Here is a 27770-nt window from a genome sequence, read left to right on the forward strand (position 1 = left end):
AGGAAGTTTGGGTTAAGGATTATATTTTTGAAGGAAAACAGACTAAAATACACCTTTACATTTTCACCAACATGCGATTGACACTTCGTTCAACTCTACACAAGGTTGTGGTATTTATAAGAAAGGGGTAGGGTTTAAGCAGACTAAATGATTGGAGAAGGTCCTACATGCGTCAACAGAGAGAAGTCTATTGTTAAATAAAACAAATGCATGGATGAATTGTTCACAATAAGATCAATAACATGCTTTTAGAAAATAGATGAGGTGAATTTTCATTTCATGCTGACTTTAACAAGGATACACACATTTTTTGTTTCTTAAAGACACCAGACTCTCACAAAAGGAGACAACTGACATCCTTTAGCTGACATGATTGTTGCAGTGAATTTATTTGTTGTTTGGCCCATCCAGTTCTGCATGTGTGCATGTGTTTCCTTGATAACTGTTTGTTTTTTGTCAAAGGAAGTCCGATTTTGAGGTCCTTTGAACACCGCAGACAAACAGAAGACTTCTGGAATGTTTTTATGCTGGTTAAACAAACCAGCACAGTGAGTTCTGTAGCAGTAAACCAGGAACACAATTATGGGATGGAAAAAGACACTCATCTCAACACTGACTGGTTCATTTAATAAACGTGACACTGAAACACTGTCCCATATGCGAGTAACAGCCTATTTTTCCACCTGCGGGAATGCAAACGAGAGAAACATTCCTGAAATGCGAACTAAGAGTCGACTAACTGCTTTACTTGTGTCAGATCTATTCATTCAACTGAATATTTTGGTTGCAATACAAATTAAGCTCTATCGACAGCATTTGTGACAATGATTCAACACAATTACAGTAATGCACTTTCAATCAACGTTTACATGCACTTGCATGTGATGCAAAAAACACAGATTGAATCCTGAAATGTAGTAATAAAAACAGAATTAACTAATAAATGCGGAATGTCACAGAATTTGACATACTTGGGATAAAATAAATGTTCTAATGCTCAATCATATTTAAGTCATGATATGTCCTAGTGTGATGATTAAACTACAAAAGGCTAAGATTTAATTTTATAAATATTCAGTCTGCATGTGCTGCATGCTTCAAAGGGAATGTGTGAAGCCGGCTGCTCATACACTGATAACACCTCATAAGCTTCATGTGCGCTTTCTGTTTGTACTAGATTACAGACAGCAGAATGTGTGTTAAGCTTTAAGCGTGCAGCAGATGCAGGCTACATAATTATTGAATTAAACCTCAGCCTTTTGCAGTTTAAGCACATTTAAGGCATTTAGCAAACTGCTCATCCAGATGTGTGAAGCTGTCATCAAAACATACAAAAATGACATGAGTTAAAATGTTGGATTAAATTTAGCACATTGTTTATAACTTTTATGATCATGTTAACGTATAATATCGTGTGGATGTACTTTTGAAATGGTGTACATTTTTTACATTTTACACTGCCCAAGTTTACTCCTATTGTAAGTTTTAACATTATATTATCTTTATTATTTTTAATCTGCACTTTGCTTCTAGATTGTACAGGACTTTTGGTTCAACTCCTGATGTTTATAAATGTGCTCTATAAACAAAGTTTGACTTGACTTAATGAGCAGAACTAAGAAATTTCCCACAAACCCTTCCTTATGTAAGCTATAATCAGTGCACTACTTGTGAATCAAATCTCCAAGAGACGCTTGAAAACAAATGTCAGAACACATCCTCTGTGTGACATCTCCCTGACATTTTCTCTTTGTCTCTGTCTTTTTCACAGGAAATGACCGAGAGGCCTTACAGATAGTTTCTGCTTTTGTTGCTCCAGTTGTCTGCTGAGAGACCCCTATCTGGAAGCACATTTGTTTCCGTTGTGAGTATTCACTACCTCAGGCACTGGAAACTGATCAAGAGGGTGCCCATCGATCTCTCTTTGTCTCTCCCGACAGCTGTGTCTGTTCAACCAGGACCCTGATCACCCCTGACCAGACCGAGACCAGCTGTACACCACTCCGAACCCTCTGACCGACTGGATCCGTCAGAGCGCCACACGCCTCCTGGAGCCCTGAACGTGCCAAGGCGACATCACCCTGTAGCTTGCATCCTCCTCCAAGGTGGAATTCTCTGTGCTTGCTGTTGAACAGTTTCACTGTTTTTCCTCTTCTGAAAATTCATATTGTTTTTTTGCTGACAGATTTTTAAGATTTTTCTATTTTTATTAGAAGTCTACAGAAAGCTAGGGTTCGGAAAGAAGTTTTTTTGCTTCCATTTGAATGATTGATTTTGCACTTTGGATTTTGATCCGTATTGAAGCTATTCTTCATGTGAAAGAGATGGGTAGAATTTTTTTTTCTTGAGAGCCACCTGCGAACCAGTTCTAACAGCAATCGTGCTGTTCCATTGGGATATTTTGTTGTTTTTTTGTGCAAACGTTTTGATGCGTCGAGTTGCAGCTGTGCTGCAGAGTGGAATACTATCATGACTTCCAGTGTGATGGAATCTTTAAATTATCTATTTACTTGATTCCAGGAGACCCAAATTAGGTAGAATTGAGAACTTTTATAGTTTCTAAGGTGAAGTACAGAGGAGTCCACTTCGCTAGGACCGACACTCACTGGGCGCGTTGAATACTTATGTATTGTTGCAGTGCACAAGAAAGTAAAATGGACTACAAGCTGCGCTTTTTGCTTGGCGGGTCCAAGCACAAAGTGCAGCAGCACCAGCAATTCCAGTTGCCTGAACTCAGCCGGACACTCAGCGCCCCTTTGGGCTCTTCTTGCTCCACTCCATCTCCCATGGCAACCATAGGCTCCTCCCCCTCTAGCTGCCACGCCCCACCCCCGGGAGCCGCCACGGCAATCACGGACATCCAACAGGGCATCTCCAAATACCTAGATGCGCTGAATGCATTCTGCCGTGCGAGTGCGTTCCTCACGCAGATCTTTGGCAGTGTTTTCCGGGACTCCCGTTACTCCAAAGCAGCTATGCAACTGAAGGACGTGCAGGAACATGTCATGGAAACCACCAGTCGGCTCACAACAGCAATAAAGCCTGAGATCGGCAAAATGCTGATGGAGCTCAGTGCAGGCGCCACTAACTTCAAAGACCAGAATGACTTCAGCCTGCAGGATGTTGAGGTAAGTCACCGTGTCTGTTACTTTTAATCAGTGGTTCTCAATCCTAGTCCAGGAGTATGTAACATTCTATTCAGAACCGGTTCCATTTTTATTTATTTTTTAAATGCCAGAAACGGATGATTTTCAAGACTTTTGGTCCCTTTGATGCCCAACTTGAAATGAGCTGTATTTTCTAAAAAGGAATAAAATCTTAATTAGGAAGTTTGTGTAAACGCCTTTTGCAAGAATCTGTACTGTTAAAATATTAAATATCACCATCATTTGGTTACAGGCTTCTGAGGGAAGTAAATCCAATAATAATGCTTATTTATATATATTTATATAATATTTCTTCCTCAAAAGAACAAAAAAAAAAACTTTTAATGGAGCCAATAACGGGGTCATGATATGAGGAATAAAATGTTCCTTGGTCATTGTATTCATTGAGGTCATTGTAATGTAAAAACATTTCACATGTTTCAGAACTTAAAACTTCCTTGGTACTGCAAAAAGAGCATTTGTTGAAATCAAGATGCCAAAATGACTCGTTCTCTATTTGACATTGTGAGATCACACTGTGGTAGACCTCCACAACAACACATCAATGCCTACTTATCTTTAATCACTTAAATAGCCCACCAAGCAGCGGTGAACAGAAAGCTGGCAAGTAGAGGGAGCAGGTCAGTAAATGGCAGAGAGGCAATCATAAAAATGGGCATTTACTTAAAGGAGAAGAAGCAACAAAACCGAGTGTTTCTGATAGTAGGTCAGAACGGGGTGGTAAATGATCATTTTACAAATATATTCAAGGAACATATTACAAATAATAAAGAAAGACATGTCATGACTCCTTTAAGGGACCGGAATCATTGAGAGGAATCAGAACTGGAATAGTTTAATTGCTTGTGATTCTCATCCCTAGTAAAACACCTGATTCAACTCATCAGTTTGTTAGTAGATGATCCATGATCACAAACTTTTAATAAAAAGGTATGCTAAAAGATATATTTTTGACATACTACTAGGTGTTTAAAACCAAACCTCTCGAATACCTATCTTTCAAATATTTGCTGTCATACAAACTTTGTTCTTCCTTTGAACAGCTTATTGGATTTCCTTGATACCAAAAAATTTTGTTTCCCCTCAGAATTTTGTACACATACCCTGACTTTCAGATATTGCATAATGTCAGCCAATTAGATTGGAGCTTACTCTACCATACTCAATTCTGACATCAGTTAGGGATGTATTTTTGAAAATGTTGAATTGTAAGCACCACAATTGAGTCACTGATTATGTTTAAAAGTCGAGGAGATAAGAGGGGCTCTAGATCTTTTGTAGTGGAGTTCCGAGTTCCAAGATACTTTAGAAAACCATCTGCTTTCCAAGAGAACATACTTTCTTGCTCATGTGGATGGCTGTTTGAGTTGACTATTGCTGCTTGGTGCTGGTCAGTCTCTGTGTCTCTACTCCAGCAACATATATAAACTGAAATTATGCTTTAATGAGCGAGGTTTTGTGCCCTGGTGGATGTGGTCCTGCCCAGAACAGGAAGGCTTCACACCACAGGTCTTTAAAATGGGCACGCTGCGGCAGGGACTCAGGCCAGGCCCGCAGCTAAAGAGACCAACTTTACAAGCATCAGAATGCTGAAGTCTCTACGGAACCTTGTGCTAAACGTCTAAGTTTGAACGTATGAAATGGAATATTCTGGTAATTCCAGATTCTTTCCCCTGAATGTGTTTACTGTGGAATGTTTTCAAATATTGAAAGTGTTTTATAATGTTTGCAGAAGCAAATATGTCCTGAATTCTACCCAGAAATCAGCAGTGAGAAATAAGTTGGGTCATTCTGGAAAGACTTTTTAAAGTCTTTGCTCTAAATTGCAAAGTATTTCTTTGCAATCTTTCATCAAAATGTAGTAAATTGCTCCAACTCTGAAATGTCTTTTCATATCGGCTTACATCACCAAACCTTATTTTTCAACCCCTTAAATATGGCAATTTTCCATAATCCAATCAATTCACAATGAAGAAAATCAAGTACCAACCTGTAATTTATTTTCTCATTGAGTACATCTACATGCACAAAATATCTGATGACAAAACAAAACTGCATTTACATGAGACTTGAAAATCATTAGGCCTTGGATCAATGCCTTTTTCAAGCATCGATAATCAGATTTTACCAATGATTATTTTTCCAACGTGTTTCCCTACACAACTTTGGTAAAGTGTGAGCGGTAGAGAAAATTAAAAGGGGGTTGCATCCCGGATGCATCTAGTGAACGACTTGACGTGTTCTAAAATTCAAAACACTTATTCTCTATGAAGGTATGCACCCCGCCGCCGAGCTATGACTCTGGAGGCTGCACTCAAATTCTGCAGTGCTACGAAGCGCAAATCGCATAGTTTTCCATTTAAATTCGACCCAGATCATTATTAAAGGACATAGATTATTTACTCTAGCTATCACAGGATGATATATTGTGTGTATATGCGTCTTTCATATAGCCTACACAATATATTTTCAGTTACAAGTATGTCATTTTGTGGGTTGACCGCTTGAATGAAAGACCTATTCAAGGCTACATACATTACATAATAAATGTCACCATTTCTAATCATTCAGTTTGCGCAGGTACACCAGTTTCTTAAACTAACCTGCAAACTCATCAACATTGCTTTGTTCATTCTTAAAGTACAAAACCTTCATAACTTTAGACTGCCATCTGCTGCACTGCATCAGCTCGTCCTGTGTGTGTGATACATGTTCCTTTCCTACCCACGAACGGCTTCATTAAATGTTATATCACCCTCTTGTGGTCTCCCAAAGCTATTACGTTAGACTACAATAAACGGAAGACAACTTGCAGTGTGTTGGAAAGCACACAAATTAGGCTTCTAATTTAAATGTCAGCTAATGTTAATATATCAGTGCCTCAAAGTATCATTCAAATAATGTACTGATCAGTCATTTATATATCTAGAAATCAAGTGTGCCCATCAGTTTATGCTTAAACTATTACCTTACCCCGGTAAAGGAAAACTTAAGGTGTTTACATGACAGCACGCCTGCTTGGGTATACTCAGTGTAAGATTTCACTCCGAATTGCGTCACATCATGCAAGTAAAATGGGTTGCAAATACCATTTAATGTTGACTTTACTAAGTGCTGCTTTGAAAGCAAAGCTGGTGTGTTTTTTTCTGAGCTCTGCATTCAGTTGCCAAATATGCATTAAAATGTCATTGTTTATTAGATGGAACCCTGCTGAACTAATTAACAGAAAACCAGAGGAAATATTTCTCAAACATGCACATACTTTCCAGTACACATATGCTCCATAAACACTGTACATACTGTACCAATGGTAGCTGGTGTCTATTGAGCTTGTTATATTTGCTAATGACCGTATTTGTTTGCAAAGTAGTTCTTCCTGCCTCGTGGGAATCTGTCTGTATTGTGGGTGTGTGTGCGCGTGAAGTTGCAAGTGCATTCTTCTGTTTGCATTCGGTTGGCAGGGCGACAGGCAGGGTATTCCTGTCCCCTAGGGTGTTACCTGACACTGTGATTGTTTTAATGAAGTGCCGCTACAGAAATGCACCCGCTGCACTGCTCGACCAATTGGCACCACTTTGAGTTTTAGGTCTCGAAATGCCCTGAGGACTGATTCTGAATCCGAATTCCCAACCATGTGATCTGATTTGTTTCCATATGAAAGGTTTAAGGAATAGTTCACCCGAAAATGAAAGTTCTTTCATAATTTGCTCACCTTCATGTTGTTTCAAACCTGATTGACTTTCTAGCTTCTCTGTAGCACAATATTTACAGCAGATACATTTAATAGAAACCCTTTCTGCTGTGGGTGGGGGTGGCAAGAATGTGTTCTAGCTTCTCTCTTTCTGCACAGTGCTGTATGTTTCTGCTTGCGTCCTACGGCCTGAAATACATTCTCACAACAGAGTGTGATAGTTCATCAAAAGCGGGCTCAGAACTTAATCTGGGTGGCATTTTTGCCTTAAACCCAAAGTGTTAAATTCCCCCAGATATTACAATTGTGGGGATAAAATAATGCCCCATTACTTTTATCTGTTATTTCACAATATTCTATTTGGTATAGCTTTATTGTTAGAGATGCATCAATGTATCAGCCAAACATTGGTATCGAGGCAATTATCTACGCTATTGAATGGGAATTGGTCAACTGTTTAAAAACCGTCGATAATGTAGGGGCCTGGGTAGCTCAGCGAGTTAAGACGCTGTATACCACCCCTGGAGTTCACGAGTTAGAATCCCAGGGCATGCTGAGTGACTCTAGCCAGGTCTCCTAAGCTACCAAATTGGTCCGGTTATAGGGAGGGTAGTCACATGAGGTAACCACTTCATGGTTGCTATAACGTGGTTCGTTCTTGGTGGGGTGCGTGGTGAGTTGTGCGTGAATGCCGCGATGGATGGCGTGAAGCCTCCACGCGCGCTATGTCTCCAGTAATGCACTCAACAAACCACATGATAAGATGCACGGATTGACGGTCTCAGATGCGGAGGCTGGTTGAGTCGAGTCATTACGCTACCACGAGAACTTAGTGAATTGGGGAGAAAAAGAGAAAACAAACAGTCAATAATTGGGTTTGATTATTTCCAGTTTATAGTAATATGGGGCAAGTAAAAGCATCTGACTATTAGCCTACAAGTCATGCTTTGTGTGAAAAGAAAATGCCTCTTCTCTTGTGTGGAATTACTTTCAATTGGGTGACAATGATAACAGAGTAGGGATGTAACGGTTTCAAGGTTTCACAATATACCTTTGTTTTCAAATGGATGGTTATTATACTGTTTAAATTCTCATTGACTGTATTGCATGAAGATAAAAACAGATTTTTTTCTGAACTTTTCTCAAATCAAAATCAGTTTAAGACAGAATCTGCAACATTTACACTATCATATAAACTTAGCAAGATAAAATAAACCTCTAAATTGCACCTTCCTCATTGCATTTGACTATCACTAAATTTTAAAGGTGACATGCAGGTGTCGCAAGCGTTGTGCATCACGAGCACATCCAGCAAGTCCAGCACGAGTGCAACATACAGACATGTCTGAGCCTGAACCTTTATTTTTGATTTGTAATTGACTAGTTAGGCTAAAGTTATGTTTATGCTTACTGTTACATTCACAAATGCAGCAAACTGATTTAAGACCTCGTTCAACTTTACGATGTGCCAACTGCTTGTTCTTTTGCCTAAGTAGTCAAGTCAAGTCAAGTGGTTTTTATTGTCGTTTCTACCATATACAGTTAGTACAGTACACAGCAAAACGAGACAACGTTCCTCCAGGACCATGGTGCTACATAAAAACAAAAAAGGACCAACACAGGACCACATGAGACAACACAACGAAATAAAATACCTATATATATATATATATATATATATATATATATATATATATGTATATATATGCATATATATATGTGCACGCAAACGTGCAAAGTACGGGACAGTACAACAAATTACTGACAATGAACAGGACAATAGACACAGTGCAGCGCCAACCAGTACTGAGTAGTGCAAAAAGATGACAGTTTCTAAAAACGTAAACACAACATACTATGAGATGTTATTTGTGTTCTATGCACATAGCAGTTATTGAGGTAGCAGACAGTTATAAAGTGACAGTAATTAAAGTGCAACTCAGGACACGTGTGTGTGTGTCAAACCAGTCTCTGAGTATTGAGGAGTCTGATGGCTTGGGGGAAGAAGCTGTTACACAGTCTGGCCTTGAGGGCCCGAATGCTTCGGTACCTCTTGCCAGACGGCAGGAGGGTAAAGAGTTTGTGTGAGGGGTATGTGGGGTCGTCCATAATGCTGGTTGCTTTGTGGATAGTGTTTTTTGTAAATGTCTTTGATGGAGGGAAGAGAGACCCCAATGATCTCAGCTGTCCTCACTATCCTCTGCAGGGCTTTGTGGTCCGAAACGGTACAAGTCCCAAACCAGGCAGTGATGCTGCTGCTCAGGATGCTCTCAATAGTCCCTCTATAGAATGTAGTGAGGATGGGGGGTGGGAGATGTGCTTTCCTCAGCCTTCGAAGAAAGTAGAGACGCTGCTGGGCTTTCTTGGTGATAGAGCTGGTGTTGAGGGACCAGGTGAGGTTCTCCGCCAGGTGAACACCAAGGAATTTGGTGCTCTTGACGATCTCCACAGAGGAGCCGTCGATGTTCAGCGGAGTGTGTTCACCTTGTGCTCTCCTAAAGTCAACAACGATCTCTTTTGTTTTGTCGACATTCAGGGACAGGTTGTTGGCTCTACACCAGTTCGTCAGCCGCTGCACCTCCTCTCTGTATGCTGTCTCATTGTTCTTGCTAATGAAACCCACCACGGTCATGTCATCGGCGAACTTGACGATGTGGTTCGAGCTGTGCATTGCTGCACAGTCGTGAGTCAGCAGAGTGAACAGCAATGGACTGAGCACACAGCCCTGGGGGGCCCCAGTGCTCAGTGTGGTGGTGGTGGAGATGCTGTTCCCGATCTGGACTGACTGAGGTCTCCCAGTCAGGAAGTCCAGGATCCAGTTGCAGAGGGAGGTGTCCATGCCCAGCATGGTTCAGCTTTCCAATCAGGTGCTGGGGAATGATTGTGTTGAATGCTGAGCTGAAATCTATGAACAGCATTCGAACGTATGAGTCCTTATTGTCTAGGTGGGTGAGGGCCAGATGGAGGGTTGTGGCGATGGCATCGTCCGTTGAACGGTTTGGACGATACGCAAACTGCAGTGGGTCTAGTGAGGGGGGCAGCTGGGTCTTAATGTGCCTCATGACGAGCCTCTCGAAGCACTTCATGATGATGGGTGTAAGTGCGACGAGACGGAAGTCGTTGAGGCAGGACACTGAAGACTTCTTTGGCATGGGGATGATGGTGGTGGCCTTGAAGCACGTTGGAACGACGGCGCTGCTCAGAGAGATGTTGAAGATGTCGGTAAGAACATCTGCTAGCTGGTCTGCACATCCTCTGAGCACTCTGCCAGGAATGTTGTCTGGTCCAGCAGCCTTCCGTGGGTTGACACTACGTAGAGTTTTCCTCACATCTGCCGTGGTAAGACAGAGCACCTGGTCGTTGGGAGGAGGGGTGGTCTTCCTCGCCACCACGTCGTTCTGCACTTCAAACCGAGCGTAGAAGTCATTCAGTGCATCTGGAAGGGAGGCATCTTTGTCACAGGCAACTGATGTTGTCCTGTAGTTGGTGATGGCCTGGATGCCCTGTCACATGCGCCGTGTGTCACCGCTGTCCTGGAAGTGACTGTGGATTCTCTGGGCGTGTGTGCGCTTTGCCTCTCTAATTGCCCGTGACAGTTTGGCCCTAGCTGTTCTTAGGGCTGCCTTATCGCTTGCTCTGAAGGCGGAGTCTCGGGACCTCAGCAGCGTGCGCACCTCCGCAGTCATCCACGGCTTCTGGTTGGAGCGCGTGGTGATGGTCTTGGAGAAAGTGACATCATCAATGCACTTGCTGATGTAGCTGGTCACTGATGCTGTGTATTCCTCCAAGTTGGTAGAATCGCCATATGTTGCAGCGTCCCTGAACATGTGCCAGTCAGTACACTCAAAACAGTCCTGAAGAGCAGAGATGGCTCCTGCTGGCCAGGTTTTCACCTGCTTCTGAAGTGGTTTTGTGCGTCTGACGAGCTGTCTGTATGCTGGAATTAACATAACAGAGATGTGGTCTGAGTAGCCGAGGTGGGGCGGGCTCCACCTGCACGCTCTGGGATGTTTGTGTAAACAAGATCAAGCTGCTCAGCCTCTCTCGTTGCAAAGTCCACATACTGATGGAATTTAGGGAGCACTGTCTTGAGATTCGCATGGTTGAAATCTCCAGCGACAATAAACAGTCCATTGGGGTGAGCGTTCTGCAGTTCGCTCATAGCCCCATACAGTTCACAGAGCGCTTCCTTAGTGTTAGCGCTGGGGGGAATGTAAACTCCGGTTATGTAAACAGTGGTGAATTCCCGTGGTAGATAAAAAGGTCTGCATCTAACAGTCACAAGCTCCAACAGCGATGAACAGTAACTAGAGACTAGCATAGAGTTCTTGCACCATTCCGTGTTGATGTAAACACACAAGCCACCACCGCGAGTCTTACCGCAGAGAGCTGCATTTCTGTCGGCACGAAACGAGGTGAGCCCGTCTAGCTGAATGGCGGCATCCGGAAGTCTGTCGCTGAGCTGCAGCGCAGCGTAACAAGTGTTTGATAATACTAATAATATGTTTTATTTGTAAAAAATGGTACTAAATAAGGTTTACAAAATGCATGGCTTTTGGTGTTCAGGAAATTGACAATATGCATGCAAGAATTTGACAGTGAACTGTGGCAGAAATGGTCAGTGTTGGACAAAATGCCAATAAATAAACTGCACATGAATAATATATTTTTAGTAGTATTGTAGAATTGAACTAAATCACAAATGCAACAAATTACTGAATGCATGCAAATGCATATTTGAAGTGTTAACCTGGGCAATAGTCATTACAAATTATTACAATTCAATTTCTTAAATGATAAAATAACAATAACAAAATATGTGTAGTTATAATCATTTGACTACTGTACATGTTGCCAAAAAAACTTTTGTATTAATGTTTACTACTTTCTCTTTTTTACCTTGTCAGATTAAGAGTGTCCTGATGTTCAAGATCAAATGTTAAAGGATTAAAGTTGAAGAAATCCAAAATAAAGTTCAAGAATTGGTTATAAATGAAATGTGTATCTGTGCGTTTTATATTCATAACCAAATATTGAACTGCTTTTAATATTATCAATGCACCTAAATACTGTGAAACTGTAATACCTTGGTAATTTTTGTGACCGTTATCATACCGTGAAAATGTCGTACCATAACACCACTTTAGCAGAGTTTGTGTTGTGTATCGATAGAAAAAAAAAAAAGACCTCATAGTTAAAAAAAATTCCCCTGAAAATAAATTCTAGGAGTCAAGTACTGCCCCTTAAAAAGAATAAAAAAAATTCTGATCACAAGCACTGTCTCTCAGCTAAATGCCGTGGAAATACTGACCTAGCAGAGGATTCCTGAATAGTCTGACCAGATAACGATCCTGACTCTTGATTTGATGTGCTGGAGTCCACGTTCTCATCCTGATGAGTAAGACATGAGTCAGGAATGACACCCTATATAGGCAGCAATACAGCCACAACCCTGTAAATCTGCTCAGAATACACACACTTTAATATCATGATCTTCATCCATTGTTTCCCAGATCTGTGCTGGATCTGTGAGCCGGTCTGGTGTGATGACCTCAAGGAGGTTTACTGCGTCATTCAGTGTGTGGTTTTGGTTCTGTATTAATATAATGTCTGCACCAGATATACACAGCGGTTTCCAGCCTGATTGATGTCAAAGTATTCTGAAAGTGATATTTAGATGATTTGCCTCATTCATGATCTAGATGTAATTGCACAATAGTGGCCTATAGCAGTATGTTTCACTATTATATTAGATGTGTTTTGCTCTACATGCAGGTGTCAAAATATGAGTTCTGCTTTGCCCTGATCTATCTGTCTGTCTCTCAGGTGTTAGGTCGCTGCTTCCTGACAGTGATGCAGGTGCATTTTCAGTTCCTGTCCCAAGCACTGCAGAAGGTGCAACCGGTGGCGCAGTCCTGCCTGGCAGAGGCGCTAGCACAGGTTCAAGAGAGGCGTGGTAACGCCCACACCCAGAACACGAGTACTGGGCCCCTGACTGAGCTGGACGATGCTGTGCGCTCCTGGAAAGGAGCATCGGAGGTACTGAGCAGTGCAGAGACAAAAGTATCGATCAATAAACCAATGTACTAGCCCGGAGGACCAAACCCTCTATTTTTGTAATGTTGACCCTACTGACACTAAGCAAAAATAGCAGTTACAGTAAAGCACGAACTATGAAAGTGAATATATAAGTCTATTAAAATTAATATACACACCGTTTAAAAGTATAGCCAAAAGAAGCAAACGGTGACGGTGAAAAAATATATGAACCCATTAGAATTACCTGTATATATTTTTTAAATCTTTAAAATTTGTTTTGATCTTCATCTAAATTACAATATTGAACAAAACAATCTGTTTTAACTAATAAAACACACATTATTGTATTGATCTTGGACTTATTGAATACATCATTCAGACATTCCCAGTGTAGGTTGGAAAAAGTATGTGAACCTCTAATCTAATGATGTAATTAGAAGCTAACCTAGAGTAAGGAGTTGGCAAACCTGGAATCCAATTAATGAATTGAGATTGGAGGTGTTGGTTAGAGCTACTTTGACATGTAAAAAGCACTCAAACATTTTGAGTTTGCTTTTCACAAGAAGCATCTGCTGACGTGGGCAATGCCTCACAAAAAAGAGATTTCAAAATACCTAGTGTCATGAATTGTTATGTTATCTTTATTATGTTTTTATTAAAGTTATCTCGAAGAGATTAGATATTCATTTGACCACAGTTTTTGAATAATTTTGTTTAAATGGAGAAGATTTATTACTGTGGCTAATCTTAGAAGTAGCCATCCAGCCAAGATGACTCAAAGGGCACACCGCAGAATGCTCAGTGAGGCAAAAAAGAACCCTAGATGGACAACTAGACTTGAAGGAATCATTTACATTTACATTTATGCATTTGGCAGACGCTTTTATCCAAAGCGACTTACAGAACACTTATTACAGGGACAATCCCCCCGGAGCAACCTGGAGGTAAGGGCCTTGCTCAAGGGCCCAACAGTGGCATCTTGGTGGTTCTGGGGCTTGAACCCCCGACCTTCTGGTCAGTAACCCTGAGCCTCAACCACTGAGCCACCACTGCCCATTGGAACTTGTTAAGATCTCTGTTCATTAATCTGCTATACAGAAGAAATTTAACCGGCATGGTGTACATGGCAGGACACCACGAAAGAAGGCCGCTGTTTTCCTAAAAAAAATTTATATTACTGCATGCCTGAAGTGTGCCAAATACCATATTGACACTCCAAATCGCTACTGGGGAAAATGTCTTGTGGACTAATGAAACTAAGGTTGAATTATTTTGGAAGAACAAGCAGCACAATGTATGGCATAAAAAGGGCACTGCATACCAACATAATATCATCCCAGCGGTGAAGTAATGTGGGAGAACTAACCAAAATTTTCACTTTAAATTTAATTACACCAATGGGTTATCAGTTCAACTTCAGGGAGCTGATTTGGGGCTGCTTTGCTGCTGCTGGGCCTGGACCACTTGTCACCATCGAGGGAAAAAATTAATTTCAGTAGCAGTTGGTTGATGCAGCAGGACAATGAGCCTAAACATCGAAGTAAATCCACTACAGAATGTCTTAAAAAAGAAAATTGACTTTTTGGAGTATACCAGTCAGCCCAAACCTCATCCCAATAGAGATGCTGTGGAATGACCTCAAGAAGGCTGTTCACACCAGACATCCTTAGAATATGGCTGAACTGAAGTAGTTCTGTATGGAATAATGGTCCAAAATTCCTTCTGAACATTGTGCAGGTCTAATCTGCAGCTACTGGAACACTTGATTGAGGTTATTGCTGGCAAATGAGGATCCACCAGTTATTTATTCCAAGGGTTCACTTACTTTTTCCACAGCACTGTGAATGTTTTATGATAAGTGTTCAATAAAGACATGAAAGATTATAATTGTTTGTTTATTGTTAGCTTAAGTACATTATATTTATCTAGACTTGTAACTTTGAAGATGAGATCACATTTTATGACCAATTAATGCAGAAAACCAGCTAATTCCAAAAGGTTCACGTACTTCTTGCTTCATTTTTATTCATTCGGTATAGTAGAGAATGAAAAATGTATCATGGTGGTGAGTTTTGCATAGACAAACACCATTCACATAAAAAATCTAGTCCTCTTTAACATATATATTCAGCATCGGTGAAGGAAACCCAGGTTTGTATGTTAAATAGATGCGTGTGTGTGTGTGTGTGTGTGTGTTAGGTGACTGCTTGTCTCAGGGAGAGAGGACGAGATGGCAGTCTGTCTGGCATTCAGGTTCAGCAGCTCTTCTGTTCTCAGAACACCTCCATACCTGAACACCAACTTAAAGAACTCAATGCCAAGATAGACAATGCTCTACAGGTAAACCTGCACAAACATCCTTTTACATAATGTACTTTCAATTACTTCTCAATTACATGTCTGCCTGACCCACTGACCTCATTTGTAAGGTGTGTGTGTGTGTCTGTCCTTTAGGCATATAAAGTGGCGTTGGACTCTTTAGGTCACAGTGAATATGCGCTGAAGGCTGGATTTCACCTTAATCCCAAATCAGTGGAAGCTGCATTGCAGGTATGTTTTTAGGTTACTGCAAATTAGCATTTTACCTTTCCTCTTTCTTTGTGTTCACTACTCTCAAAGAGTCATACTTTTGGATATCATCAAGTGTAGTCCACTTTGCATCTTATTCTGGCCAAGAACCTCCCATTTAAACCACCCCCAACTATTTCTTCCTTTTAAGATTTGTATCAGTCTGGTAGTGTGTAATCGAGGCACATGATTTGTGTATGCTTTTATTTGTTTGTGATGTCATTTAGATTGGTTAATGTTAAAAAATATGTAGTTTTATTGTGTGTAAATTTATTGTGAGTATTTGATTATTCGTGTGTGTGTTCAGGGCTGTTGCAGTGACGCTGAGGCACAGCAGGCGGGCCGGTTTCACACCACATCTCAGGCCATCCAGTGTGAATTACCCACAATCCCCGTTCAGATCGGCTCTCACCTCCTCAGAGGTGTTTCCTTCAACGAAAGTGCATCAGACAACCTGAAGCTGAAAACGGTACATGTCCTCTCCAAGCACACACTCGTGAATGACGATGAGAGATAATACTTTATTAATCTCAAGAGGAAGTTCAGGTGTTTTCTGTGATGGCATTAACAAGAGCTACACAAATAAGAGAGTACTTCTAGGTGGAACCTGCACACATTGTGCTGTTTGTTTTACCACTGGCAGGTGAATCTCACAAAAACTTTCAAGAGCAGGTCTGGCACACAACAATCAAAAGAAAATAAGGAATTATATGTTCCATAGCAAAATGAAGCCTTTTTTGGGACCACCAATATTAGGTTTGCTTTGTGAATACAAATTTAAGACAAAAACATTTTCCACCCAAATTCTCTGTACCGTAATGCAACAAAATGTTATTCTCATTACTGTGATGTTAAAAAAAAATATACTGTATAATTTAAATGTGTACACCATGGAGGTATTTGTACTGCTTTTAATTTATGCTAATTAAAATAAGAAAAGTTGAAGTTTAAAAATTACTAATACTTTACTGAGAATCTAAAGAGGATTATCAAGAACAAGAATTCACAAAAAAAGCCTCAAACTGTCTTCAGTGAACCTGAAACACTCTTGTGCAGAGAATTTTTTTTTTGAGTTCGAGTTTTTTTTCTTTCCAGCATGCAGTGCTGCAGCTGATCAAGGACGCAGTGGATCAGAATGGTGTGGTGGTGGGAGACAGTTCCCCTGTCACAGAGGTGCTGAGTCAGGTGTGTCCTTCCAGCTGGAGAGGAGCCTGCAAGACTGCCGTTCAACTGCTGTTTGGACAGGCCGGATTGGTGAGTCCATCAGCGTGGAATCAAAGTCTGGAGCTTCCCACTTATTCATGAAGTGCCTGTCTGACTCAGATGTCAAACGACCATCTGTCATTTTGTTTATTTAACTTATAGGGGCACTAAAATCTAAAATTGATGATACCAAAAAAATAATCGGACAACAAAGCTGGATATACAGTTGTGCTCAAGGATACTGTATGTTGTTTACACACTACTCCAGTGCTTGAAACAAAACACTGAGGGTATCTTATAAAGATTTATTTCTGTGTACCTTGCAAACTTCCTCAGAATTGCTCATTGAAGCAGCAAGGGAACAAATAAACAACCTTTTGTTTCTAGGTGGAAAAGGTTCATAGTCTTATCAAAATGCTGTTAACTTTATCTGCCTCTGAAATGACTTTTCTTCTAATGTAACAAAAGGTGCTTTAATTGGGAAAATTTTTTAATTATCCAATAATATCCAATCCAGCATAGTGTTATTGGAATAGAATGTCAACTTTTCAGTTCAATCAGATCCCGATGGATAAAATCAAGTAATTGTTTTCCACTGAATAATTTGCTACCTGGAATCTGCAGACTTCATTTTCTCCTCTGAATTTGGAGGTAAATCTGCATAATTTTGCTAAATGGGTTTAAAGATAGTAAAACATGTAAAAATGTAGTTGAGAGTACTACAGTCTGTTCACAGCAAGAACAAAGCAGTATAAAACCGCATAAAAAGATTAATTACATGCAATGTTGTATTGTAGACAAACGAATTGCAGAACCACACTGATATTTTTATTGCAAAGATAATTTAACAAAGTATTACAATAATTTAAATAAAGAAAAGACTGTGAGCCAGTGTTTTCTTTTTAATATTATGCATCCCATTTTATAATATAGCCTACTGTTATTCTTAATGTACATTATTCCATGTATATTTATATCACTATACCTTTTGTTATATTTCCAGGCATTATAAAAATAGTCCATTTGGAGTATACTCATAGCAAAATACATGTGCAAATAAATATGCAACAGTGCTCTTTACTCATCTCACTTGCATTAAAAACAGATTATATTCTCCTCAAAATGCATCACCACCATGGAAAGAGCATAATGACGGTTATGCCAAATTAGGGTAAATAAATGCTTCAACAGCAAACTCGTCACAGATTTAGTGTGAACATGCCTTAAGTGGCACATCCATACGTTTCCTTTTTGTTTGAAAACGCATTGATTTTGCTACTTTTTTCCCATCCATTGAAATCGGAGTGTTTAAATTGAAATGGATTAGTGTGGATGTGGCGTTGGTGCCAGCTGAAAGCATAGTCACAACAGCCAAGGTGAAGGATGTGATGCACTTTGTAAAGAACTTACGCACCAAATTTCTTCTGACCTCTTCAACTGTAGATTCCATGAGGCGAATGTTGTGTTTAATCTCATGTACTCGACATTATTGCAGATCCATGATCATCTAGTATTAGTTTCGTGTGCTGATGTCAGAGCAACACACCTTTTGATTATCAGGTACACACAAATTGGATGAAATAATACTGGACTGAACTCCGAATCATAAAATCTGTTTCCATCACATTGTTTCTGTCCTTGCAGTGTGTTTGTGTGGGCCGTGACCTCTTGGCGCTGCACGCGCGTGTGTGTGTATGTGTGTGAGAGTGTGTGCGTTTCCATGGAGACTCCCCATTAGATTAGTCATGAGGATACACCTGCACTATTAATAACAATAGCACACTTCCTGTTTGATAGGAAACACACTCCCTTTTTCAAACGAAGCTTCGGCGTTGCTTTTCAAGAAAGGTGGGAAATGTTTAATTTGTGTTTTTGGGTGGAAATGGCTCTGTTGACATGCAGTCGTGAAAAATTGGTCACTGGGGCTTTGTTAAAGTTAACGTGAAATGGCATTCATAACCCATTTTACTCCTAAATGTGATTTTTCTCTTAGAAATAAATTATTGAATGCATCAAAATTGATTGCATGGTGAAAAATGGTCTCTATATGGGAAGTAGTTGGAGGTGAGGGTTGGAAACAAAGCCCAAAGTATACTTCGGTCAGAAGTGTCCACGTGACGCAAATCTCGTCATCAGCAGAGTGCACGAGCACTAAATGCACACATCCCAATTTTTCTAACCTCGTGTCTTTGAACATGCAGAATGCACATGGGCCTGGATTTATTTGCACTAATTAGTGGTTCCACATGATATACCTAGGGCTTGCGAGGGCTTGATGTCACAAATAAAGTTTTTAATTAGAATAACATGCTCTGATGAATCGTGCACATTAACATCAAGGATGTGTATTAATACAGTAAATGGGGCAATTTTTATTTCATGACTTTAAAAACAGGTTGCAAGCATCCAGGTAGATCTTTATAAAACCTGCATATGATGTCGTTTTGTGTAGGTGGTGGTTGACACAGCTCAGATCGAGAATAAGGAAGCTTATGCGCCTCAGATCTGCCTTGAAGGATCTAGAGTCGTCATCCAAGTTCCCTCCACATGGTGAGAAAATGTGTAGGATTTGAACTTTTGCACACATACAGTAGCAATTAATTGATTCTCAGTCATCCAGACAATGATTGATTTATTCTGATCTTGTGTGGCTGCAAGTTTGCAAGAGCGTAAACGTGTTTGCCTGTGGGTTTTGTTTAGTTCTGTGGTTTTGATTATATTTATTTTCAATCAACTTTTTGAGTCCTTGAGCAAGATATTTAACCCATGGTTATTTTAGATGGGTTCTTCCTGTAATAAGTATATTGTAATGAGTGACTTGTTTGTCTCTCAGGTGTCTGAAGGAGGATCCAGCCACCATGTCTCTGCTGCAGCGCAGTTTGGATCCGGAGAAAACCCTTGGCCTGGTGGATGTGCTCTACACGGCTGTCATTGACCTTCACCGCTGGAAAGAGCGCAAGTCAGTGTCATCAGCGTTAGTGTGGGAATCATACATTCGACTTGGTTCTAACACACCAAGGAAATCCTCTTAAATTCACACCGCCCCTGGACAAAATATTTTGTGTGGGCCCCTTCTCCCCTGAGCCTAATAAGTAGTCTTTCACTCATCACATGCCCCGAGTGAATGTGCCCCCTCACAATGGCCCTGAACACACACACCTGCAATGTTTAAATAATCCAAAAATCTTAATTTGGGCCTGTTTGCACAGGACACGTTCTTGTGATCGAAAAAGCTAGAAAGATTGCAATGGAATTGAAGAAAACGCAGGTTTCTCAAGTTGGTGTTTTTAAAACTAAATTGACAGCGCTATAGGAATACGGTGCTCATGGTGTAAGATGCTGTAAAAACAGCGAGAGATGTCATCAAAGGAGTCCATCTTGTGCATGTTAATATTTTACGCAACTGAAAAACCCTGCAAGTGCAACTTATGATTTATCATTCAACAGTGTTGACTGTTTTTAACTTGAAAATTAAATTGTCTGGTGTTATTGGTTTGTGCAGGGAACAGGCTTTGCCCACCATTCAGATCCAGCTGCAGCGGGACACTACTGATTATGGTAGCCACGCCGATCTTCCTCCCGGCAACAGCACTAAATCCTCCGGCGGCCTCCCCAAAACCATTTCCAAACTCACCTCACGATTCACCAAGAAAACCTCCTCGAACTCCAGTGCAGGAGGCAGTTACTCAATCCCCAGCACGCCATCTCGAAGTGCCCTGAACAGCAACTCTGATGACAAACCTGGGCGTCTACACAGCCTTCTGCAGATGAGCAGTATGCCGTGCACACCCGACCCCAGCCACGCGCAGATCGCAAACGGAGCAGCATCTGATGAGCAGGGGATGAACCTGCCCACCGACCAGGAGATGCAAGACGTCATTGACTTCCTGTCGGGTTTCAACATGGGAAAATCGCAACAGGCATCTCCGCTGGTGAAGAGGCGGAACTCTGTGGCGTCCACAAATGCGGCTGACTTGAAAACGGCCAGTGGAACGGCGCCACCAACCTCGCTGGCTCAGGTATCCCATAATACCTTGCAGTCGCTGGCGCAAAGCCTGCAGCAGTCAACGCAACAACAGCAGCAGCCGTCAACACCAAAACAACAGCAGATTCCAGTGCAGTCACAAGCTTTGCAGTTCTACCAGCATCTCTTGCAGCCGATTGGCCAGCCGCAGCCTCAACCCCAGGTACAGCAGACTGCCCCCGTTTCTCCGCAACTCTCCTCACAGCAGCCTCCAACCACGCAGCCAATCTCTCAGCAAAGAGGCCCCAGTAAGTGGCCCCAGGGCCCCTTGGGGGGCGGTCTCTCCCCGATTGGGCCCCTGTCTCAGTGGGCTGCCCCGGGCCTGCCTGACCTCAGCTCTGACCTGTACAGTCTGGGGCTGGTCAGCACATATATGGACAGCGTTATGTCTGAGATGCTCGGTCACAAGCCCCCTCAGGGCCCACGGAACAACACCTGGCCCAACCGAGATCAAAGTGAGCAGAGTCTGTTTGGAGTGTTGGGAGAATCTATGCCCTTTGACCCCGCAGGTATGAGATATTCAATGGAATGAAGAGGTATTGAATTAATGATTAAATGCTCCATAACAATGGGCTGCATCTAAATTTGCATACTTTCCATCCTGAAAAAAGAAGTGATATTAGGATTAGTTTCAAGTTCAAATCATTGAAAATAGTATTTCAAAGGTGCCCGAGGGAAGGCTATGTCCAAAATGTGCAGTTGAGGTTTGCTTCAGAATCTTAGGGCATTTGTTGTAGTTCAAAAGAACATTATATTTAAGTTGTCACTTTTCCATAAAAAGTCTGTCTATATTGTGATTTGTATCACAAGTGTGGTGGTAATGGTTTAAATGTTATCTGGATTATGCATCAGATTACAAAATGTGGTACTTGTAATTGTAATCTAGCAGATTACATTTAAAAATGCAAGTAATTTCATTATTTACATTTTATGGATTACATGATTACAATTTGGATTATAATACCAATCAGCCAATGGCAATTAGTGCATAAATTACTGATTAATTTTTAAAGAGCAGTCTGAGCCAGGGTCTTAAACACTAAAAATGCATGTGTTGGTCACATGCAACTTTGTTCTTTTGCACCATTAATATGCACTTCGGCCATGCTTCAGGATGGCAGAAAATGCACCTTTCTTAGGCCACACCTTCTCATTAATAATAAAGTACACACCTGTCTACAAAATTTAAACTACAGAGAACAATTTATTAAAAGTACATTAAAGTAAAGCAACACTTTAAATGAAGTGCCATAAGTTAATAAGAACTCACCCTCTTGATTATTATATTTATGATTGATTTTTTTTATATGACGTGATTAATTTTATGTTAATGAATTCAGTTTATATGTTAACACTTCCATACAAGCAGCATGCGATAAAGGGCGAAAGTATGTGTTTTCTAATTACTGGCAAAGTAGGCTACACACTTTCGTGCGTATTTGGGATGCAGCCATATTTTTTACACTGCTGTTTTTTTAAATGTGTGTATTGTGGTTAGTGTGGTCCAGCAGCTCTCTTTAGTGTGTTGCAGGTTTTTGTGTGTGTGAGACTAAACCTTTTGTGCATTTCTGCTGTGCTGGACAATTTAAACAAAGAATGGGATTAAACTGATATCAAACTCTCTCTGTCAGTTGGCTCTGATCCAGAGTTTGCGCGTTATGTCGCTGGGGTCAATCAGGCCATGCAGCAGAAACGGCAGGCACAGCATGTTCGTCGTCCCAGCAACTCTCGCAGCAACTGGCCCCACCCTGACGACCAGCACAGGGGCTGGACACACCCAGAATACTACAGTGAGGGGTGAGTGACACTGACCAATCGAAGTTGAGGATTGCCTACATTGTCAAACCAAAGAAGCAGATGTGTAAGAGCCATATTCTCCACTTAAAATGCTAGACAAGGTTTCTTGACATAACACCAAAACAGTCATAATTTAGTTCACATGACTTTCTGAAGGCTTCTGTTCCTTCAAGACTTCATGTAAATTACTTGAATTATGATTTGGTAATCTCTATGACCTAGCATAGTTCACACTGTCAGTCATTGATCATAAGTAATAAGTAAGAACCTTAGTTTTTTGCTTTACAGGGAGGCGGTCAACAGTGGCTGGTCAACCAATCAGGGTGACTCAGCCAGTTCGAGTGATGAGGCCTCCTCAGCCAATGGGGACAGCTTGTTCTCCATGTTTTCTGGGCCTGACCTGGTGGCAGCTGTTAAGCAGAGACGGTAACAAACATTTATATGTATTGAGCCTGCACTATTGTATGGAGGACCACGTCTGCCAATATTAGAATATATTTATAAAATATATTTGCAAATAAATGTCAAAAATGAAAAAGTGAACATAGAAATAAATTCATTTTCACATGTATTTATTTCTACATGTATATGTTTTCCAAATGTATATATTTCCACATTAAATGTTTTTTCTTTATTTATGTGTGGTAATGAGGGGGTGTGCTTTCTACTTAAGGCAGAGCAAGTCAAATAGGGAATGAATGATCTCTGTTGAATGAATGTCTAAGAGGCTGGCGATATGACCAAAATCTTATATCAGTCTTTAATATAATACAAGTGTATGTACAGATGTATCCCGAATATTGGCAGAAGTGGTCCTCCATACAAGTCTATTGTGATTCATTCTAAAGTGACGAACATTAGAAAAGTGACTAACATTAGAAGTGCTTTAGTACAAAGTTCAGAAGTTAGCCTGAAAGGAAACTAGTTAGTTTGTTAATGTCTCCCAGTACTGTTGATTCTCATGTTGAGTGTGTTTTAGGAAACACAGCTGTGGTGAACAGGAAGTGTGTACTCTGCCCTCTCCTCCACTCCACCACACCAGTGACGACAGTAACCAGGTATACATAATACTTATGGCACTTCAGCTTTTATAAACACTCACATATCCCATGATACAAGAGATTAAATTTGACAGAAAGCCCTTTCACACATAACACAGAGTGTCACTTTCCCAAACCATTGTTTCTTTCTGCTGATGCAGCATGAATTTTAGAGCTCAAGCGGATGTGTTTGCATCACTTGTGCTAGGGATGAGTCCTGATGGTTAATTAATAAGATCAACTAGTTTATCTATTTTCTTTTTTGTGTTGATATTTTAGTGGCAGTACTTTTAAATAGTGTGCAGTGCTTTAGCTATTAGAAAAGTTGAGTCTTTAAATTCCTCCTCTTTAAAACACCACGACTACAGCCATTCACATTCAAGCAGACATCCGGTGTTAATATCACCAACAAAATTACAAACAAACGCTTGATTGGGGAACAATAAGCAAATGATTTTAAGGCATACTGTTGACGAAAATGTCAGTTACAGTGCATCCGGAAAGTGTTCAGAGCGCTTCACTTTTTCCTCATTTTGTTATGTTACAGCCTTATTCCAAAATGGATTCAATTCATTATTTTCCTCAAAATTCTTCAAACTTAGTTGATTATTTCTGGTTATATCAGAAATTCCATCTTTCCTTCATTCCAATAGTGTTTAACACGTGGTGAATTATTGGATTAAGGTCTGTTAACAGGTGTTTTGCCCTTGATGGACCATTAGTGGCGTGCTCTTGGAGCGAGAGAAACAATGACGCTCCGATTTATTTAAACACGCTCCTTGCTCCAGGCAAAATCATGCCGCTCCCACTCCGCTCACATACTCTGATCGGGACATCTCTAATTCTACTTGCAAAAGGAATGTTTGGCACTCTAATATGTATATTTCCTATTGACACACTAAAGCTGAAAATATGAATAGCCATCTTAAGATGCATGTTTTTGTGAAGTGTCTTATGTGCCTTCTGCACAGTACTGTACATCTCAATAATATACATATTCACACAGCATGGTACGATGGTAAAGCGTTTAACTCATTTTTGTAAGGTGCTGTCTTCACAGAAGTTTCGCTAGTTGTCACATTCTCCGTTATTTACAATTGTTTTGCATGATCACCATCCGCCGGTAACTCCGCCCCTTCTGCTATGTACGGCTAGCCATGTCCGGTGAGTGCACAAAGTGTCCTGCATTCCACACTCCATTTTGATGGTTGAAAAAGTGCATCATTCGGGTACTCGTCGTACATTTCTTTTTGTTGCATTTTCAGTGTGAATATACTACTCGCACTTCAAAATGGCGTAAAATAGTGCAGAAGTGTGACGTTCGGGATGCACCAGGTGTGTCAAGTTATACAGTACAGTGCAAAAGTCTGAGGCACCTAAGATGTTTCACAAAAGCATTTGTCTTAAGATGGTTATTTATATCTTTAGCTTTCGTGTGTCAATAGGAAAAATACATTTTAAACTCCTAAACATTACTTTTGCAAATGGAAAAGATTAGAATAGAAGAACAGGAACAGGGAGCCCTGCAACAGATGTCATGGTCCCAACAAAACCCCCCACTGAACATTGTGTCAGTCTGAGATTACATGAAGAGACCGAAGCAATTGAGACAGCCGAAATAGTTTAAGAAGCTTGGAACATCCTATCTGCCAACAACCAATAAAAACTGTGTCCAGGTGTACCTAGGAGAATTGGTGTTGTTTAAAAGGCAAAGGTGATCACACCGAATATTGAATTAGCTTTTTTATGTTCACTGTAATAACACCAAGTATTATTTGCCATTGACTTCTGTTTGGGGTTTCCTGCACGTTGACATTGGTTAGCTTCATATATGTTGCGTTCTTTGTTGTACAGGACAGTAAAACTAAAACGTGGCCTCCTAAAGCCCCCTGGCAGCACTCCTCCCACTCCAACATGATGCCCAATCCCAGCTCTTCCCTCTATCAGATGACCATCCCCTCCAGCCAGTGGGGCGACTCCATGCAAATGTTGCAGTCTCCGGTGTGGTCGACAGCCAGTGACTGCCCTCCATCCTCTGTGATCTCCTCTGGCTTCCCGTTCACACAACAACAACAACAACAACAGCAGCAGCAGCAGGTCTCCCAGCACAAGATCCTGAGCAAAGGCTTTAAAACCTTCCCACTCAAACCTGAGCATCGACCCTCGTACCTGCACCAGTACTGAGCTGGACCTGTGCTGGGAGAGGTTGCCCCATTTCTTATCCATGGGCAGTTTTTATGTATTTGAGTTTGAGAAACGCTCAGGATGTGGGTGAAACTAGATAAACCATCTGAAGGCAACTTATACTTTGAGTTCTGAGCATGATGTGGCACTGTGTTCAGTGTTCATGGGATGTTGGAAATCAAACTTTCAGACATGTAAGGCTGGGGGAAGGATATTTTATTATTTTTGTAAGGCTCGTACGCTGGCACACGGCCCTCATCTGGGGCTTCGTAGAAACCTAGTTGAGATTTTCACCTTTTGGTATAAAGTGTATCGTAAATCGATACGACCCTGGTCAAGACTCCAACCTTGTAAATTAGATTTCTAATGTTTTTATAGGGAAATTTGCATTTAGAGTAGTGGTTAATAAAGTTTTTGTACACAGATGCGTGTCAAAATCCCCAAACAAACGTAACTGCCTTCCACGTTGTCCATAAAAATGCATGATTCATGCTCGACGAAGCAAGTCGGACCATTTCACTGGCAGCCGGTTCAGCCCGATTTCCAACGCACGACTGAAAGCATAACGCGCTCTGGAACTACTAGCCAACAGCGCAAAGTGCATTGTAAAAAAATTGCCTAGTTCTTTCTAGAAGTCTTCAGTCTTGCTGTGGTGTTGCGGGGTTTGCGTTTACACGTGGTGTCGCCCAATATGCATGGCCATCATGCTCACTCATAGCGCGTTATCATCACTGCAGCCGCATTACAAAGATTTAGGGGTGTCCTTGTACTATAACCGGACATGCCCCCATAACGATACTGTGTTTAAATAGCTGTAACTGCCAAATCTCATGTCGGATGAGCCAGAATGCAGCTCTCAACTAACTGTTCCATAGCTTGTAAATGACTCAAAAATGAGAAAAAAGATTAACTATAAATATTTACTTTTTATGAAGAGGCTTTGAGCAGGCTCAGCAGAAATATAATAATCATAGCAGAGGTGTAATTTGAAAGAAATACACTACTTTTTCATCATCTGACAGATTAAAAAAAAAAAAAAAAAGGGATGTTAGTAAGTAAACTTTGTGCCATGTTGTTTTGAATAGCACTTGCAGATATTTTCTCTAACCAAAGTATTGTTTAGAAAGGGGAAATTGGTGCTTGAAATGTAAAGAAATGCCGTTTGGGAGCTGTAGATGTAGTAGTAGTAGTTATAAATATCTAAAAATAAAACCTTTGGGAAAATCTGTATGGTCATAATCCTCCATGCGCTTTTGCTTTTCCGATTGGCTTTCTTCCGAAAGACACTAACACTTACAATAAAAATAACATTTTATTCCTTTCAAATACAATATATTTCTTGTACAAATATTGACAGTATTAATCTTATTTTTGTATTTTCTTAAACATTTTACCATTACTGTACAAGTTAGCGAAATATAGGCTTATTATTAAGTAAAACATTATTTTCCCAAGATGTGAAGCACATTTTTTCTTTCCTACAGAGTTAAACTATCTTCTTTCTGCATAGGTTACCAAATACACCATTATAAACACTAATAAATGGTTATGGTAGGATTGGGGTGATTATTTTTTTTTTACCCAGATTCCTTTGGTTTCTGTGGTATTGGGCTGCATCTTAAAAGCCCAGAATGTTAATTTTTTGTGACGTTTGCCGATGCCAATGTTGCCTGTATTTATGATATGACCATGTTTTCTGAAAACTAACATACTTACCATGTTTACAGAGAATTGTTTGCTGTATATAAATATATCTTTTTATAGTTCTATCAAAATGTAGGTTCGTTGCTTTGCCTGTGTTTTTTCTCCCAAACTGTTGCGGCATAATTTTTATTTTCTTTCCTAAGAAAAAACATCTACAATGACCTTGGACTGTAACGCTCAACATTTCTTAGCTGTGTCAAAATGGTTTACTAGTGGCTTGAAAAAAAATTAAAGGAGTTTAAAAATGAGGGGCGGCTGCTTGGCTTATGTTGCTTATTGTTCACTAGAGCTGGCAACTGATTATTTCCAAGTGTACCAGCAATGCAAAAAATAAATATATAACATTACAAAAG

The 27770-nt window shown here is 40.5% G+C and overlaps 1 protein-coding gene across 1 annotated transcript in view; it reads left to right on the forward strand.

Annotated features, from left to right (window-relative positions):
* LOC127661526 (granule associated Rac and RHOG effector protein 1-like) overlaps positions 1-27769 on the forward strand; it is a 51166-nt gene extending 23397 nt beyond the window's left edge. Inside the window, exons 2-14 of the mRNA XM_052152268.1 lie at positions 1772-3128; positions 12685-12897; positions 15097-15237; positions 15352-15447; positions 15773-15934; positions 16561-16719; positions 19121-19218; positions 19502-19627; positions 20171-21201; positions 22324-22489; positions 22778-22915; positions 23469-23547; positions 25384-27769. Of these exons, the coding sequence (XP_052008228.1) occupies positions 2625-3128; positions 12685-12897; positions 15097-15237; positions 15352-15447; positions 15773-15934; positions 16561-16719; positions 19121-19218; positions 19502-19627; positions 20171-21201; positions 22324-22489; positions 22778-22915; positions 23469-23547; positions 25384-25713 (3243 nt within the window). The 5' untranslated portion in view covers positions 1772-2624 and the 3' untranslated portion in view covers positions 25714-27769. The remainder of the gene's footprint in view (positions 1-1771; positions 3129-12684; positions 12898-15096; positions 15238-15351; positions 15448-15772; positions 15935-16560; positions 16720-19120; positions 19219-19501; positions 19628-20170; positions 21202-22323; positions 22490-22777; positions 22916-23468; positions 23548-25383) is intronic.
* Position 27770: the final 1 nt, after the last annotated feature.

The sequence above is a fragment of the Xyrauchen texanus genome, chromosome 21, assembly GCF_025860055.1.
Source record: "Xyrauchen texanus isolate HMW12.3.18 chromosome 21, RBS_HiC_50CHRs, whole genome shotgun sequence".
Taxonomy (NCBI): domain Eukaryota; kingdom Metazoa; phylum Chordata; class Actinopteri; order Cypriniformes; family Catostomidae; genus Xyrauchen; species Xyrauchen texanus.